Genomic DNA, 19,670 nt, shown 5'->3' on the forward strand with positions numbered 1-19,670 from the left:
CGAATAATTTTATCTGTTAAAAAAACCGCATCAAATCCGTTTTGTAATTTTAAAGATTTAAGCATACATAGGGACAGACAGTGGTAAGCGACTTTGTTTTTTACTATGTACTATGTCATCTATAAATAGGTACAATTATTTTGAAAGACATGACGAGTCACCACAGCTAATTGTGAGCTCACACACGAGGTGTACGGCAATTAACCTAAGCTCTTTTGACCGCTGGAGTTCAACTTTTCATATGATATTCTAAAACGATCATATAATTCACTTATTTCTGATTACTATATGCAAGAAATGATTCGTATTGCTCACGATTGAATTGTCTACCACGTGATTTAAAAAAAGATTTGTAAGTTTCGAAGTCGAATCCATGTGACATACATACTGAGAGTCTTAGCGTGCAACTTAAACAAAACTCAAAAGCGATTAACAACTGATGTATGCCATGTTTTAAATTATCATATGACACAAAAAAAAATATAGTCAACTAGGTTATATTAAACTTCTATGTGTCACCAATGATGGTATCGAGCGTGCTATATTCAATGCCGTAATTACACTCGCTCACTCATACTTCCAACTGAAACACATCAATAATTATACTATTGATGTTTAGTTTAGAATAATTGATGACCGGGGCGTACCGGCACAGTCCTACCACCAATAAAAACAAAAACAAATACCATTAACAGTAGCTCATATGAATTTCCATTTAGGTTATAATACCGATACTAGTCTTTTCATAAAACATATTTTATTCGGTACTATTAGCTTAAGCGATTAACCATGTATAAAACACATTGGTATATACAAGATTATACAGACGATAAAAAGCGTGGAATTCATACTAGTTGACTTCCACGCAGGATATATTACATACATAATATATAAGTGTATTTAACTAATATGACTGTATTTTTAATACGAAAAAGTATAACCACTGAGTTTCTTGCCGGTTCTTCTCAGAAGAATCTACTTTCCAAACAGATGGTAGCTTCTCTTAATATAGTTGTTTAATGAAGATTCAAAAGTGCTTGTAAAAGACTACTTGAATAATGTATCTTTTGATTTGCAAAATACAGTATGAATAACATTTTATATTTTGGTAGTAAACGCGATTTTCAATCAACTTCAACTGTCGTGATGAAACATCGTCGTCACTAACTAACTAACTGAGATTTCGATCTTTCGACCCATGACGCCGTATAAAAAGTATCAGCCTAAAAATGACCCTCTACTGGGCTAAGACTTTTTCTTCGTTTGAAGATTTGAAGTTTATTGCAAGCTGCTCCAATGCGTATTGATGGGTATGCATGTGGCAATTTTTTTCGTTTAAATAAGACACATGCGGTTTTTCTCATGATGTTTTTCTTCATCGAAGAGCACGAGATGAAACATAAACATTAATTTCGAATTCGTATTATTATAATATTAGTTATCATTACTTCAAATAAAATATTTATCATTAATTTTGTTTTGAACACATTCTTCATCATTATCCTATCGATAGCCGCAAACTTGTTCTCCTGACCTCCTGACTAAATGTCAAAAGCAGAAGAAGCTGTATTAGCAGAAAGCTGGACAACGTTTTATGGACTTTGGGGTCTGCAGACTTTTAAGTCAATAGACCAAACGCAATATATACCAGTATATCTACAAAAAGGTCATCGTAACAGTACCCTTTTACATCAGGAGTATTAAGGATTAAACATGGCAATAAGATTTACGAGCCGAGCTTGCGACAACAAGCGCACCTGACAAGATTGTTCCCAGGGGAAGATATGGCCGCACCTGCTTGTACGCGGTTTTCTTTCTACAATAGTTGTATTTTACTGTTAAAATAATTTTGCTATATGCAGTTCGAGTGACCGATATATATTTTGGTCTTTTACCACAGGGTGATACAAATCATAGGCTATTTCTGAAATTGCCCAAAAACGTCACTCACTTCTGATCCGTAATAATAAAAGCCTGACTCGAATCAGAGCCCGAACAAAGGACTAGCTCCCGGTTACCTGAAACAAAGGAGAGTGCGCTTATTATTCACGTTGCTGGTCACTGAACAGGACATTCATGGAAATATCATCACATGCATAGTCAATCAGTAATATACCTGAGTGAGGGTGCTGCGACTACGATATACACAATCAATGATACTTAAAGTTGCATTGTAAATCAATTTTTGCAATTATTATGTGTTATAAAATAAAAAATACAATTAATTAAAACAAAGGCAACGACTTGCCGTGTCAATGATGATAACATTCCTTATAAAATATATTTTTATCTTCAATAGGGTGGTGTATTGGCAAATGAGCCACCTAAATGGTAAGTAGACAACTTAGGTTACGTTATTAACGGCAATATGCCACCAATCTATGGAACTAAGATATTATGTACGTTGTAAAATTAGAAGATGTTTTGTAAAATTCAAATTCGGTGATATTACAAAACCGCCGTTACTTATATAATGGCGTAATTTACCTCTAGCCGCAATGGATAAATATGAATAAAGTCTACTGTTTTCGAGGCAAGAGTTAACTCTTCCTTATAAATATTAGTAAAACAATACTCTTCAATCCATTTACCAAAAACCTACAACGAGAGAAATAGACCTCAAATAGATGTTTGGACCAACTCATGTTTATTCCACTTTCCTAATATTCTGTTCTAAGGCTAGCCTAGCGTTAGCCTTTCAAAATGGTCTATTAAAAAACGGTTCGTAACGGCTTTTTTTATGTTTACCCCTAAAATAATGAAGAATTAAACTATTACAAACCTGCTCTACAAAAATCATCTAATATCAAAAAAATAATAAAATTTTCTCTCTTTCTTAGACAATATATTCCTCAATAGTTTCTTTTGCTTTGAAATACTATTAAAAATTCTTTAAAAAAAAAATTTTTTTTTGTTCATTTGAATGAGCACTGTAGTAAATAAAACTAACAAAATAACTGTAACGAAAAGTATCATAAAAACCTCTTTGTAGTTAAAAAGCGATAAGGTTGGGTTTTTGTAAATGACTACAATGAACATAGTTTAATTTGATAATGCCTTTGCCCCGAAAATGGGTTAGTTTTTTTAAATACAGCGGTTGCGGTATATTTACCAAAAGTTTCAAAGTTTAAAACATTTATAATAACACAAGTGCTTTAGCTTACATTGGGATCAGAGTAATGTATGTGATGTTGTCTGATATTTATTTATTTATTTATTTTATTTACTTATTTATATAAATGCATTTCAGCATATGTTGAAAATTCATGTTTGATTTAAAACTACGTTTCTGATGACTGCTGTAATATTGGACAATACTATCATTAAATCAGTAATTTATAATAATAGCATTGATGGCTGAAATATGCTTTAATGTATAGTTTCCTGGAATAACATATATTTGAGTTGATTCGAAGATACCACTTTGTATGTGCACAATAACGACACATGCTATTCTAAATAACAATCTATCTGCACTAGGCTACAAAAATAGTCCACTGCCCACTGTACTAGTTTCCTGGTGGCTTGCCAAAAAACATTTTACCATATCAGTACAAAATAAACTACAGCGACCACAACATTTTTGGTTTAGGTTGTCGACAAATTAAATTCAAGCCTTTTAAATGAATTTAAAATGTAAAACACCCGTTTCAGACACTTCAGTTAACATTACTGCTATTCGGGTAAGTACATAAATTTTTACGAAAACGTTACATTTAATTTTTTAACAATCTTTATAACCTCAAAACCTTTTTTTTGTCGAAGAAGCTTTACTTCATTAACATCTATTTGAGAGACAAAATCGAGGAGAAAATAGATGGATTGTAAGTGTTACAAAGGTTTTCGGTTTCTTGTAAGCCGCATTTGTGTTAATGCGCTTCATTTGAGTTTATAATTCATCTCGTGTCTCGTGATGAAGGTAAACATCGTTAGTTAATCTGTGTCAGATGAAATTCTGTGATATGCCCTTAACTTTAGAATACAGTGGTGGAATAAGCTCTGAATGGTTCATCTAAAGGAGATAAGGTCCGTGTTCAATGGGATTTTGATGCAATATTTTTGTACGCAATGTTACAACAACAACAACACAGAACAGTGGTCCGCGCCTTAAATGTATCTTTCTATTATTGGTTTATTTTTGATATTTTCATTTCTACGCGGAATCACAATCGATATCCATATCACAATGACTTCATGGGGTTCTAAATATTTATGCTGGACAGGAGGTTATTCGCCCAGCCAGGCCATGAATCGTCATCACTTTTATGGATAATCAATGTCAGATTTTAGTTCAGAATCTATTTGGTAGTCACCATTTGTACCCTGTTCAGCAGTTCCTCCGCCGTGTTTGCAGTATCTTCAGTTAACACATTTTTTTTATTACACGTAAAATATCCCGCAACCTCTAAATGGGATACGCTGTCGTACCTTTGTTACTTGAAACAAAAGGTTTATCCGATGCGATGTAGTGCACACTGTAAAAAACTAAAAAAGAATCAAATCTAAATAGTTTATTAAATAATGGATTTTAGAGTACCTACCACTCTGCTTTACTTTTGTAGTAGGAATTCATTCGGTTTTATTCCTAGCAGAGCCTGCGTCTGTTTTGTAGATTTTAGATACGAAGCTCTATTTTATTTGTAAAAAGATTCACATGTCTAGAATATTTTTTAGGCTATGTTGCATTTCAGTCTAAACAAACGTATCTACAATATAAGTATGCTGGATGCGTATTTCCATCTATAAATTTTGTCTTGTGTGTTTGTAACTGAACTTAGGAGAACTCCTAAGCTGTTGGACAAATTTCGATAACATATTTTGTGTCTATTTAAATAGGTCCCTGGATGGTTTAGACTGCGTACAATAGATGGCGCTGCGATCGGGAGGTAAATAAAATTCTTATTTCAGTCGAATTAAGTCGACTTGGACTGATGCGTACAATAGGTATAAATATTCATGATTGACAAAAAAGTAAAGTGCGATTATTTGCAAATATTTACAGTTTCAATAAAATACGTGCGCTGAAATAAACTAAGGGTTTCAAACAGCGGTATTTCCCAAGATTGCCGCTCGTTAATCCCAAAAAAATGGCCGCCGGCAGTCACTGTGAAACATCACGTGATCACAATTGCTAAGCTCTCCACTGATCACGGCAGCTTGAAAATCAGCTCGCGTGAGACATGACACAACCCATTAGAATCTCAAGAGCTACCGTAAGTGCATTTATATGTTGAAATGTAAGAATCGGTGGCTCTGTTGTGCTCAGAATTGAATTTGAATATCCTGAAACAAATTTAACTTTTTTAGACTATACCTTATGGTAAAATTATTTATTCTAGAAAATGATTCATGATTTTGCTTTTGCAGACTAAAAGAGGTAACGTGATTCAAGAGGTGAAATATTCAGATTTTCGAGTTTAATGTTTATATTTCGTCTTTCGGTCGGCGGTAAAGAATGAATGAGAATTCAAAACGAGAGTTAAAAGAGAGTAGATGCTTTAATTCTAATATTATTATAAGAAAATAATTAACTTTATAATATTCTATGTATAAAACTATATAATAAACGTATCCAAATATGTCTCATCTATGTCTACATGGTCTAATCCAAGATATACTTCTGAGTATAACAACATTATATTTTTCATATGACATAGGGGTTTTGATGATGTTATTTTTAATGTAAGTGAGGAAGGACAGTCCCGATACTATTACCCTTTCAGACATCATAGTTAAACTCCGAAAAACTAGCTGTGCCTTAAACAACCAAAAATAACGTTTATATTCCGTGTCAGAAGCGCATAAGCACCCTTGGGCTCAGATAGCGGCGGATACGAGCGGAAAACGTAGAACATTAGGAATGGCGTGAAGCCCTGAGCCCGGGCGTGTCGCACGACGCACGCCACCCCGATGAATTGGTGCGAATCATGCTACGTGCGACACGCGACGCGGGGAAAGCGTCCACATCACGCACGTTCAGAACGATTCGAGCTGGCGATGTGTCTCGCAATTGCTTCCATATTACTTATTAATGCTTCTTCGTTGTATATTTTTAAACAACGTAAAACTCAGTATGAATTTCTTTCCAGTTATTTTCGGATGAATCTGCACTCTAAATTGGTGCAAGCAACGCTTAACGACTGGGATATTCTTGTAAAAGTATATTACGACAAAATATATTTGTTTTTATTTTTTCGTTTAACACCTCTTTTTCAAATCAAATAAATTTTATTCAAGTTAACTTCACAATGAAGCGTTTTTGAATCGTCAATAACTAAATACAACCACCATTTCGGAAAGCAGCTTCTAGCGAGAAGAAACGGCAAGAAACTTACAGTAATTTTGTATACAACAAAAAAAACTACGATTGCATACCCTAAACCAGGAACTGCATTGTGGTTTTATATACTTCATTCAATTAGTGCCCAGTAGGGAAAGACAACACCAGTTTGTGAGGAAACTTGGATGTTAGGGATGATCTGTTCTGATCTGCGTCTCGAAATAACCTTTTGAAAAGAATAGGAAACTGCATTGAAAGATTCGAACAGACATGTACGTACATAAATGCCATAGTAGATAATACCAAAATCTAGATTAGTTCACTCGGAACGCGGGTGAAACTATAACAACTGAATTATATTGTAAAAGAAAAGTACCGTACCGCTAAGACGTATACGGAACACGCAAATCCAGTCTCCATATGAGTTACGATATAGTTGTTATCGCTGAGACAGGGGTCTCCAAACTACGGCCACCAGCCAACGGCTCGCTACCGCTATGATAAAGATAATGGGCATGCTTGGTATCAACACGAACATTTGCGTGATACACAAAATTAAAGTGTGTTGAATATAATGAGTTACCTGAAATTTAGAACTTTCATTATACCTAAGTGGAATCATCCAGCACTTAGATGAGGTTCATCGACCCTTGCGTTAAAATATGCAAAGCTCAGATGGTGAGATAAACACTGGATCTTATCGAAAGGTTGTCCGTTCAAAGGAACTCTGCATTTCTTACGTTTAATTAGAATTTGCATACTGCGCATCTCAAGTACGTATGTAAAGATTAGTCAGACCACCAGAGACAGGCATGTTTGGTGAGGGTTGTTGCATGTTTCCCAGTTCAACAACTTACATGTTCTGACAAAAAATCCTTTCCGAGATCTCAGATAATAAAACAAAAGACAGATAGATCGGAACCTAATAGTCACAACAGCAAATACAAATCAAAAGCGAATAAAAAATCCCGCTATTACGAATCGATGCGTCTGATTGATTTTGTATTCGCTTCTGTTGCTTTGCAGTAATGTTCCACACACTCCATATACCTCTTGATTTTGAATCTGAGATTGAGATTATATTTAAAGTAATAAGCAGTTACTACAAACTTAAGATATGATTAATAAATGTACTTAATCATATAAAAATAATGTTTTTATCATCACATCCTTATAGTTTGTGCTGAAATAAAAGCTGTCAAAAGCCATAGTATTCAACAATACTTTAATAAAACTCAAAATGGTTTAGGTCATAACAAATCAAATCAATATGTCATTACTCCCCAAAGCATTATTTATCTCTATTTGAAGAGGTACACTGGGAATGTTAAGGGTAGTTGGTATATACAGCCTGCCTTTCGTTATGTACAAATATAAGTATAAACAGGAATAAAAGCCCTAACTGAGGAACGTTATTTTTTTAGTCTAACCCTGAATCGTAATGTGGTTGAACTAGTTACAACTTCAGCGACGATCTTGACATGTTTGATAAAATCATGGAAATACATACACAAAACACACAATTGTATATCTAACTATATCCATAAATACCAAACATTTTAAAAATATCGTTTTATGCCACAAATAGAAAGAAACTGAAATGTTACATAAGCAAACCCTTCATAGAAAAGCTTATTTTTATAACATTTTTTTTAACGTAGCTTTCGAATTCGAAATTCAAGTTACAAAATAAAACTTAATCTGAAAATTCAAACCCATTGCACTCCTCCACTATAAATAAATATTTTTTATAAATAAATTTATCAAATATATTTTTGGAATGAAAAAGCAACATCTCCGTCGCAATTCAAATTCCCATTAAAAAAGGAAGGAGTTTTGCGGCTGACACATTAGATCGCCATTATATAATAACATTATACCGATGTATAATGTGATTATTGATTATTATTTGTTTGTAGACTAAATGTTTTTCTTTTATGATAGATAGATTGATATTATAATTTAAACGTCATTGTTGTAGAGGTTAGCCTATTTGTTTTTTTTTTCTTTTAGTAACTACACGTCTGGTTCTAAAAATATATATTATATAATTTTTACAAAAACGTAAGTTCTATTATGTCTATAGCAATAAAAGCAGACAAGCACATTACATGGCAGAGTTTAATGTTAGCAACCGTGACATTTCGTGTAGCGGTTCTCGTGACGATGGCTCCTAAGCATAAGCCGTCACGAACTGGAACAACGCGCTGAACTTAGGCCTTTCAGTGTAACCGTGGAGGTTCACACAACGATAACATCGCGTACAAACAGACTATTGTACTTTTTTAAATAAGTTGTCTTATTACACAACAATATACGTTGAAAAGTATAACTACTGAGTTTCTTGTCGGTTCTTCTAGGCAAAATCTACTTTCCGAACCAGTGGTAGCTACACTTATGTAATTGTAAAATGACGATTCAAAAGTGCTTGTAAAAACCGACTTGAATAAAGTTTATTTTGATTTTGAATTAGAGTATTATTAAGATTTTCAAGCTCTTTTAATCACTTAAACACAATTTTTAAGTTTGCAGGCTGGCGTAAAATATACCATCTGATGGGAAGTAGTTATTTCTGCCCAAAGACAATGGCGCTGTGATTTCGCCATAAAATATTATTTACACCACCAATGTGCCGCCATCTTGAGACACTAAGATGTTATTTATGTCTTTTGTGACTTAAGTGACACTAGCATACTCACCCTTTAAAACGGAACGCAACTATGCTGAATATTGCTCTTATGTAAATATTTTTACCGTAAGAAAATAGCTGAATTCTATGAAAACGTATCCATGTATACAGGCCGATAGAAAAATAAGATACGCAGGTACTCATACAGTTTATCGATTGTAATATTCGTATCAAGTGGGAAGCTTAATATAAAAATACGGTAATTAAATATCGTTTATGTTCAAACAGAATTCGCTGTGTATTATAATGGTTTTATACCTAGTATAAGGCACCGCTGGGGGTATTGATTTCTGATGACGTCATAAAGGTGTAATAAATCAGTCATATGCTCATACCTAAAGTAAATTTGAACGATGTCGAACGTACGCTCCGATACAGTAACAAGTAACCTATCCCTACAGTCATGTTATATAGCCTGCGTGATTTGTATGAGTTTTGTGTCTGTGAGAAGTAAACTCCTCAATCTCAGCGCCGTTATTTGAAATATTTTTTCATCCTTTAAAAGGTCCACTATCCTAGACTGATAGGTCATTATCTCTTTATTCGATACGATCGAAAATATTTCAAGCGGAGGACCAACATAACGTTCTTCTCGAGTAGTGTAAACACTGTCAAAATGAAAATTTAAATGTACTTTATGCAATACTTATACAGGCACTTTTGAAGCGACATTTTACAGAATTGTATAATCTGAAAAGCTATCGCCAGTTCGCATGTAGATTCTTCTGAGATGAAACAGCAAGTTACTGTTTTCCCATTTAAATTTTCAATTTCCATATCTTTAATTTTGGGTTTTTACTGTAATGTGTAGGTATGTTTCAACAGAAAAACTACTCTAGTCCTGGGGTTTGAATATCGGCGGCAATATAAGCTAGCCGCTTGAACCACAAGTCAGTCAAATATTTAAATAGTAGTGGTTTGGTAAAAAACCCATCAAAGATAAGATTTATATAAGTGATAAACTATCGTCAAGTTAAATCTTGACATTTGAAGTCTTCGTCGACCTGATAGGCAGCCTGTATTGACTACCGAATACAATGGGAGCCATCAGCCATGACATTTCGTGCGCAGACAACGTTTCTGAACTTATGATAGCGTGATGTTACTCTTTAAATATTTTATTTAAACATAGCCATGTGCACGATATATTGAAACGTCATTGCTTTATCGCCTCGTACCTGGAGACAGTCACACTAATTTCAGTTTTAAAAAAATGAAGTCCTGAATTCTGTAAATTGAAGATGCTGATGCATTTCTCAATAGCTTTTTGTTTGGAATCAATTTTGATAATGCCTTTTGAAACAGTTTAAATATTAACAAGGTTTTTATAACTGTTCAAAGTGACCCCATCTCAACGCTTTTCTTATCAAAAAGACCAACACCACAATTATCTCATCTTGACCGATTTTCAGTCGCGTTGGTTTTTCTAATTGGACTCCACCCAGATAAGGACGAGATTTCATACTTTATAAAATGTTAATCATAAGATGGTATGATAACATGACGTAATAGGGACAAATTGCATATTATATCCCTCGGAATCACCGAGGGATATAATACTTACCGCTAAATTGTCACTTGCAACTATAATATTTTTGGGACGGAAACCCTTATCTTTATTTACTACCATAACAAGAACCTAGTCAAAAGTAAAACGGCGAAGAACGTTCCTTCCAGAGGTTCCTAGGACTGGTTGTTAGAGACTGGCCTATAGCATGCAGCCCATTTTTAGTACAATTTATACTTTTTTGTGTCGTTAAGAATCAAATAAATAATACATGAGCTTTGCTTACCTATGTATTTACCCATATCTATCATTGTTTTAATAAAATAATCGACACACGTTGCTAGCACAAGTGTCACACAAGTATTTAATTAATGCAGTAAAAAGTATCTTTTCGCGAAACAAATAATTCATATCCACCTGCGAGTGTCTGCACACGTGAGTGCATTGGTAACTATTAAATGTCAGCCTGAGTCGGAGTGAACTATCACCTTGAGCAGACACGCGACCTCGGTCTACATTGCAACTGGGATTTAATAAATCGTATTTATTGGTTCAGTGTTGGGTCTCCATCGTTACTGTTTATAAAAAAACTGCTAAAATGTCCTGAACGTATGCTGATTGTCAGGAACGTTAAGGTGGGATCTGCACAGAGTTTAACGTAGATAGCGTCCCGAACAACAACAACAACAACAACTGCCTGTAAATTTTTCACTGCTGGGCTAAGGCCTTCTCTCTCTATGAGGAGAAGGTTTGGAAGATGGCAGCTTCCTTACGATGTTTTCCTTCACCGCCGACCACGAGAGGATTATATACACAAATTAAGCACATGAATATGTATCGTGTTTGAACCCGCAAATACGCACGCATTTTAACCACTGGGCCATCTCGGCTCTCCCAAGAATATATTTATTAAGATGGTTAATAAAATACGTGTAACGTACGCGTCAATAGCATGATTCTCTTGTCTATTTTATATCGTCATTATATTGTGATACAACTGAATTATAATTATATTAGTCACTTAAACCTAAACTATCTGATAGTCATATTTTGTGGAAGCTGATTCATTGATTAGTTATTCTACTGGATTGAGGCAGTTTAATTATATAGCTCATTTTTCTTGGTTGTTGTATGACGGTGTAGCTATTTTACATTTTGTTATTGATTGCAAAAACATTCTTTACAATAATCAAATAATTTTATTTAGTAGGAAATCGAATTCGAATCTAATTATTTAACAGGTCAATGAACATATCCACATTATGTTACGGATTAGAAATGAAATACAAAAGGAACTCATTACGAAATGAGATAATTCGAGAGGAAAATTAACATTCATTCAGAGCTTTCATCGCTGTTAACAATATCGTTATTGTACAAAAGGCTATTCACGAAAATTGATTTTATAAGATACTATTAGTCGCCCGCGGCTTTGTTGGCGTTTAAGGGGTTTATTGTCACATGTTAAGCAAAAAAGGAGCCTATGTCTCTTGTTGAAGCTTAAGCTTACTCCATACGAAAATTCATAAAATTCGGTTCAGTGGTTTGGTAGAGAAAGAGCGACAGGCAGACAGGCAGACAGAGTTACTTTCAGACTTATAATATAAGTATAGAAGTAGACTTGAGATTAATCATAAGCAATATAAAATAAAAAACATATATCTAAAAACATAGTACGTTCAAGATATGACACGTGCCATTAAACTATCAACTGTCGGAAGTATGCACGTACCCTGGCGGTCCTGCCATATAGCCCGGAATTCCAGATCTGGGTACCTTTCTGAAGGTTTCAATGCGAGAAAATAAAAAGGGCACGAGTTTGCTTTTGGAAGACAAACTAATTTAGAAAAATAAATTAATTCGTCAGATATGAAACTTTGCTGACATAACGCGTATTTATTCTATTGTACAAAATATTACTGGATTAAAAAAATTAAAGGTATTCTTCTGTCTGGGAGGAAATCAGCTGAAAATGGATATACTAATCTTACTAGTAATTATTCCACCAGCGTGGTGGAATATGTTCCAAACCTTCTCCTCAAAAAGGAGAGGAGGCCTTTAGCCCAGCCGTGGGAATTTACAGGCTGTTGTTGTTGTTGTTGTTGACTAGTAATTAAAGTAAAAAATCTAAACCTAATTTTTAACATTGTTTCTTTTTTTTACGAGTGCAAGTAAAATGTTCTTTACGAATTTTGTTTCCTCAAATAAATCTCAGAATACGATAAAATTACTTTGAAACAGAAAACCGCACCAACGACAGATATCGCAGTGGACGATGATCCCGTTTCCCAGAAATGTTCTTGTTTTAAACGAATGACGTGTCATTAATTATTAATACATGATTTCATTTGAAACTAAAAAGTCAAATACACTTAAAATTTCCCCTTACATACCTATATGACCTTCTAAAATTCGCAAGTTTATTTTAGAAGGCTATATAGGCCATCGTAAACCTAATTAACTTTTCATGACGCATATCGAAGTATAATAAAAGGTTTGGCTGAGTTGTTAAGTCATTCATAGACTTCATTTGTAAAAAGGCATAGTGCTATCAACGTACGATATATCGTTTATAAAATCAAACTCCTGCGGTATCTGACCGCACCACCTGACTGAACCAACAATGTTTTACATATTATGGCAGCACTTGGCCGGACAAAGTTACCCTGTAGATGATCTGTTTGATAATGTTTGTCTTTGATATATATCACAAAATATTAAATAAGTGTTTCAACAATTTTTATTTATTACAGTAAATACTACAGCGCTAATAGAATACGGAGCTGAAGTTTCATTACATGACGCCTAACATTTGGGAACTAAGAAAACCTTTTGTCTGTAAGCACACCGGCTCATGATATGAACACGACGGTAGTGCTTTTTAATGGTTGATCAAGTAAGATACACATCAACGGAGTATGATGTTGGCGGAGTCCACTCTCGGTACGGATCGCTCGAGCGTTTGGTCTCTTGTAAATATGCAAATATATTGATGACTTGGACTTCCGCCTTTTAAGACTTATAGGAACGAATGTTGTTTTAATAATCATGGTAAAATCATCGTTACGATCGAACATTTGTTAATATTATGCTAATTAGTAAAACGATATATTTTAAACAATCTTTTAATCTTCACCTGGAAACACATGTTCTTGTCAATATATGTCATATAAATCCGTATATTATATGAAATAACATCCGGTATATCACGGACAATATTGCTTTATATATACAGAGTACGGTAGGTCCAGGAACAGTCAAAGATTTGTAAAAAGCAAGTATAAGTATGTATATGTTTAATAGACTTTAGGTTTCTAGTAAATTACTAATTACGTATGATGTCATACTTTGTGCTATAAGATAATTATAATGGCTATTTAATGCGCGGATAATAAGTCGCCTCATAACAACCGCCACAGAAGTACAAAAAGAACATTGTAACTTATAATCTATCGGCTTAATCGTAGAGTTAGCGTGGTGTACAAAATTCACTGCTGTACTTTATAGATATATTCATAATAGGACTGATAATAAACGAGACCAAACGTCTATAGAGAAAGGTATAAATAAGTACTACTACAGACATTCTAATTTTCAATATATCGTAAAAGATAAAGACGCTTTAATAGTAGAACTAATTTATCAAAAGCTTGCAGGTTTAGTTCATTGACGTACATGTATGTTTCCCGTCGACTATCAGTATCTCTCATAAATCTGCAAAATTTTATTTTATTTTTATATTGTATTGTCAAACTACCCTAACAAATATGTGGTTCAACGATCCTGTATCATTCTAAATAAATTTGGAAGCATAAGACAAAGAAAAAAAAGTGTAATAAACAATATCATACATGATATGTATATGTATAAACAGACAGGTCAACCGATTCTCTGACAGGTTTTAATGTTTTCAATAAATAATAATTGGAAATTAGAGTAAAATAAAATGTCCGAAACGTGCAAATACATACAAATTGGTATGTTTTCTCGAATTGCCAATAACGATTATGTTGCTATTTCAATAATTTTCTATGCTAACATGTGTTGGAAATGATTTTCAATATATTTTTTAAAACATTAATTTCATAATGCAATAAATGCTTACCAGTTCTTAACTGATATATTTCGAATATTTTTCTCATAAAACGTGTACTGTAATTACTCAGTAATGCAAGTAATTAATATAAGTTACTAAGTAATGTAAGTAAGTAAGTAATGTATATGTATAAAAATGTAGTTGTAATAGAATGTATTACTAAGACATAATAATTAAATGGAAAAATATTTATTAAATCTAGTGAGCCTCAACGGCAGCCTGACTTTTGACTCAATAAGCGAAAAAAATTAGCTGTAAGCTTGAATAAGTCTCGTACTATACTGTATTATCTTGTTATATACGCTTTATAAACGTATGCTTAGATGTCAATAAAGAAAAAGGGCTGAATTTATTGGAAAATCATTACGTAATTGAATTGTTATTTGATTAATATAATTTTATAAATAACTGTTTTAACAGTCTGTTTTCCGAGTTTCTTTTTCTTGGCTATTAGAGATTCCTTGATTAAGTAATATTTTCATTTATTCGTCAAAAATATCGATCCAAGTCACTTGATCGAGTCTCGTGATTTGTAACTTAACTGGAAATTATTACATTTACAAGTTGCCAAAGCAATAACTTGCATTGTTAAAGATACCAACAGACAAGTATACTCATATACTCGAGAGACTTAAAGGGCAAGGTCGCAAGAAATAACACCGCCGGCGTTCGATAGATTTATTGTGTTCTGCGATAAAAAATGTTTTATTCTGGGGTGGTAAAACTCAAGAAGCATGTCCAGTGAATATTCCACTGCTGGGCGCCCCAAATATGTTGGTTATGTTGTTGTATGTCCAAATATGGTTTTCAAATTCGAAACTGAAACATCTGCTTGTTAAAAATACTTAAAAAATATTAAAGAATAAATCAAACCTTTTGAAATACTTCAAGCGAATGAATACAATCAAAGTGAAGAGAATCTGTTTTCAACTACAGAACGAAAACTATAAATGTCTATTCGTGAACGGTTTATATTTTAGGATGTAAAACTGTTTTCATGTTTATGTCATATTCAAAAGCAATGTGAAGGTGGTCATGTGACCACTACCCGTCTCGCTGACCTCACCGATAAGGGTTCGACCCTCGACCCAGTATTATTCCTGCAATAAGTTATGACTATGAGGAAATAATTGTTTGTTTATAGTGCAGTACGAGTTTATCCATTTGTAATTGTTATAATTAATACATGACCTAATCAATTTCAGAAATATAATATGTTGAATTATAATTAACGTAACATTATATACTACCATATTATCCTACTAGCGTAATAGGTTGATAGAACGAAATTATCGTAAGCCAAGAACTTTTAAGGCTGCGTGTAAGAAAAGTTCAAATAAGACAGATTTGAATGTTAGGTTTATCTTGTTTTTAAGTTTAATGTGAGAGGATAAATAAATGCTGACGCCGAGGTATTTATACTTGGCATCAGTATAAAGATTGGAAGATAAATTCCAAATGAAAGAGAGTTGTCTAAGGCATGTCTCCTCTAGGGCCTTGGAGTCTCGTCACGGTAGCATGCGAAAACACTTCTGTCGCGCCCGCCGATGTACCGGAGAAGGTACCGCTGGTTTTTTAATGGGTATTCCGGTGTTTTGTAGCGATCTTGGGCACCGGCAAGTCCCAATAAACCCTACGTGGGGAAAAAGGTGTAACGCGTTTCCTAGAACGAAGCTTGACCAAAAAACGGTAAACCAAATAACCATGATTAATGTATAAACTTTCAAAAACTTATGGTAAATTTTTCATATCTATCATTCAAAGGTATGAAAAAATTTATTTAAAATACAAGGACTTTAGTCGACTGAAGAAAAACGCCACAGTATTCTTTGAAATATACGTTTCATAATACTTCTAATAAATTCAAGTATGTAGCCATTGTTATTGAAGCAAATATATTTAAATAATGCGGTATTGTATAGAAGTCAAGTCAAATCACTTGAATAGCGCACATGTTAGAGAAAACGTGTTCCTAAACAAAGGCGTTTGAAAAGCAGAAACATAGTTGCAAAGATCACGAGATATCCAGCTGAAACCATTGTACCAGGTGTCTGAAAGGTTATCTCAGTAAATGATTCATGAGGGACAAACAATATATACACATAATATGGTACACATACACTCTACAAAAGCAAATTATTCAACTACTTCTCTCCGTTTGGTCCCAAATAAATGTATACTTAAAGAGTATGAATTGACTCGCGACGAATATTGAATGCAGTTATTAATTAAAAAAAAGAAAAAATAGGGCAGGTTGGAATAAAGACATTACTAAGTTCACTTGGTAGTAGGGCTACGTATAACCCATCGAGGTTGGTTCATAGTCAAATATTCTACCGCAAAATAGTGAAACATTATTCATATGTTTCTGTTTAAACGGTGACAAGAAATATAACATCGCAAATTCCAAGATTGGTGGCACATTGGCGTTTTAAGAGACTTACCATCAGTTGGGCTGCTTCCGTCCTCTTAAATATATTATTTAAAAAAATACGGAGTCCAAAGATAACATAAAAAAATCAACCAAACTGACTTTCTTAAAATTGGCAATTAATGCGATGGTGGCGGTGTCATTCTTAATAAAAATGGCCACTTATTTTTCCTATCAATGCGAATAGCCCGAAACATAATTGCTAATTAGTGTATTAATAGGTGTAGTAAATTAAAGGGCAAGTAGGCCAATTAGTATAATTACGTGTCACAAAAACAGTGCCCTAACGATCCTACCTACAGTTTCATTTCGATAGGAATAAAATATACGGCCATCATAATTAATCGTAGACGTATTACTCAATGTTGACAAATCTTTTTTCTAAAATTACCAAAACTAAGTAGCAACTTATATATGTATAAAGAGTACTAAAGAGAATCTCTTCCTGTCTCTGTATCTTCGCTTACTTCTTCTAAAACTCGCAATAGATTTTAATCTGTTTTACAGAAAAACATGTCTCAAACCAATTTGTGCCGTGCGGTCCGTGTGGGTTAGAATAGGACCTCCCCAACTTTACCCGTGGGTGTCGTAAAAGGCGACAAATAGTATATATTAAGGACCAGTGTATATCATACGCACTTTGGGTTTAACGCAAGGTGGCGGGTACCCCGATAGCATTCCCAAGGAGGGTTAGAATCAGGCAGGCGTCCGATTTTAAAATTTAAGACAAACCCTTAGCAGTATGGAAAACTGAAAGACAATTGTATATTACATATAATTTTCAATTTATGACATTCTTATATTAAGAAATAAAAGTTATAAAATAAAATAATATACGTATTTTATATTTACCTTGCCGAGCTAAATTGTCATTTAAGAAATAAATAAATATAACATAAACAAAAAGCAATAAATTCTTCAACCATAAAAACTACAAGTTAACTGATAAAAGAAGTTTCTCAGACTCGTGAAAAGATATAACATACAATATATATACAATAGTGTACATTGTATATAGCAGGAACACATTCAGGCCGCGTGCATCACGACAAATAGTAAACATTACGCTTGCGTTTGCGCGTGCGCCGTGCGCTTCGTATCTCCCTCGTACGCACAACGTGTTATCAATATCACTTACATGTTTTCGTTTCATGTGCTTTGGATTATTCTGAGATGATAAGATCTGTATTTTTATGTGTAAGCATTTTTTTACCATCACAAAGAATTTGGCCATACATAATAGACATAATTTACGCCTGGGGTGAAGAAAACCTTCTTGCGTCAAATCGTTGCAATTTAGTGGAATATTGCATGTTGTATGTGTTAACATTTATCCTGTAGTTTGTGTTATTTTAAGACAAATGTAATCATTTTTATAGGTTATGTAATTTAATTAATATTGTTTAATAAAATGTTAAAGTAATTAAATAATATTTGACGATATATCTTCCTCTAAAGTAAAAGATTATGATAACGCATGCCACAAAATTGAAATACCAAAACACATTAAATTATTTTTTATTCACATGTATCACAGATACTTGGTTATAATAACAATGAAATTAAGATAAAATAAATGTTTTTAGTTAAATTTCATATCGCATATTCTTATTATATATTTATCAATCAGACGTAATGATCGACGGACAATACGTTTGTTCACCAACAGAATTTACACAAAATACTTATGACATAACGGGAATCCGACATGATGGGTTAGAGGACCATGGGTTTACGTCCTTTCCGAAGCTATATAATGATCTGGGAATTCTCGACTAAGAACCCAATTACGTATTGCCGGCCATTGCCTACGCCCAAGAACCATAGGATCTGGAGCATCGTATCCAGCTAACATACAAACAGTAATATTATTTTAACTACACACATGTACATCGAATTGGCATCAGGATACGCAAGTTCATTGCCAATGCATGTCAATTACTCTCCGTCTCAGAATTCACGGTTAAGACAATCAAATCGGATTTGTTCCGGTAATTTCCTTCGCGTACTATTTCATTTGTTTCGGTATATTTGATCTAGAAAAAGAATGGACTCAATATTTAATTGATTCGGGTTTTTTCGATCATTCCAAGTAGAAGTGAGACAGCGAAATAGGTACCCGTTTGGTTACTGGCATTTGAGGACTAAGCCATCATTTACTGAATGGTAGGACAATAACGACTGCAAGCAGGTAAAAGTAGGTACCACTCAGACCGGCTTATCACATATTTTACATACGAACCGCAAAACCCAGTAGTGTTGTGTTCGGATTAATATGTTATTGAAGTAATGTTACAAAATGTAAAAACATAAAATGTCAGTTCCTAGTTTGGTAGTTATGAAAGAACGACTAAAATGTCTGATGATGCCAAAGTCTATGGTAGTCATCAAATCTGTGTCGCAATCAGATAAAAAAAAAATCATTTGACATCAAACACAGACAGTTAAGATATTCAAATAATATGACAGCTTCGTTTATTATTATTTCATTCATCGCTCGTCCGACATGCGCTCACAATTTGCAATTTAAAACCGTTTTAGTTACTCTATTTATGTTGTATTTTTTATCAGTGACGCGGCTCTATCGATCCGCTGTGTAATTAGTTTCGCATGTGTACTGGCGACCTTGAATTTAGAGAAAAAAAAATAACATTTGCGATACACGTG

At 33.7% G+C, this 19,670-nt stretch overlaps 1 protein-coding gene across 3 annotated transcripts in view; it reads right to left on the bottom strand.

The window, feature by feature from the left end:
- The window catches only part of LOC124535524, a 113,818-nt gene that overhangs the window by 35,129 nt on the left and 59,019 nt on the right, over nt 1-19,670 (bottom strand). The window contains exons 1-2 of one of the 3 annotated variants that reach the window (XM_047111740.1): nt 10,763-10,917; nt 1,952-2,018 (exon numbers count right to left, since the gene is read on the bottom strand). The exons of 1 other annotated variant lie outside the window; for it this stretch is intronic. In XM_047111740.1, coding sequence (XP_046967696.1) covers nt 1,952-2,018; nt 10,763-10,787 — 92 coding nt within the window. In that variant the 5' untranslated portion in view covers nt 10,788-10,917. Of the gene's footprint in view, nt 1-1,951; nt 2,019-10,762; nt 10,918-19,670 lie in introns of those variants that run through there. One more of the 3 variants, XM_047111741.1, reaches the window with a different exon arrangement.

The sequence above is a fragment of the Vanessa cardui genome, chromosome 15 (genome assembly GCF_905220365.1).
Source record: "Vanessa cardui chromosome 15, ilVanCard2.1, whole genome shotgun sequence".
In the NCBI taxonomy this organism is placed as follows: Eukaryota; Metazoa; Arthropoda; class Insecta; order Lepidoptera; family Nymphalidae; genus Vanessa; species Vanessa cardui.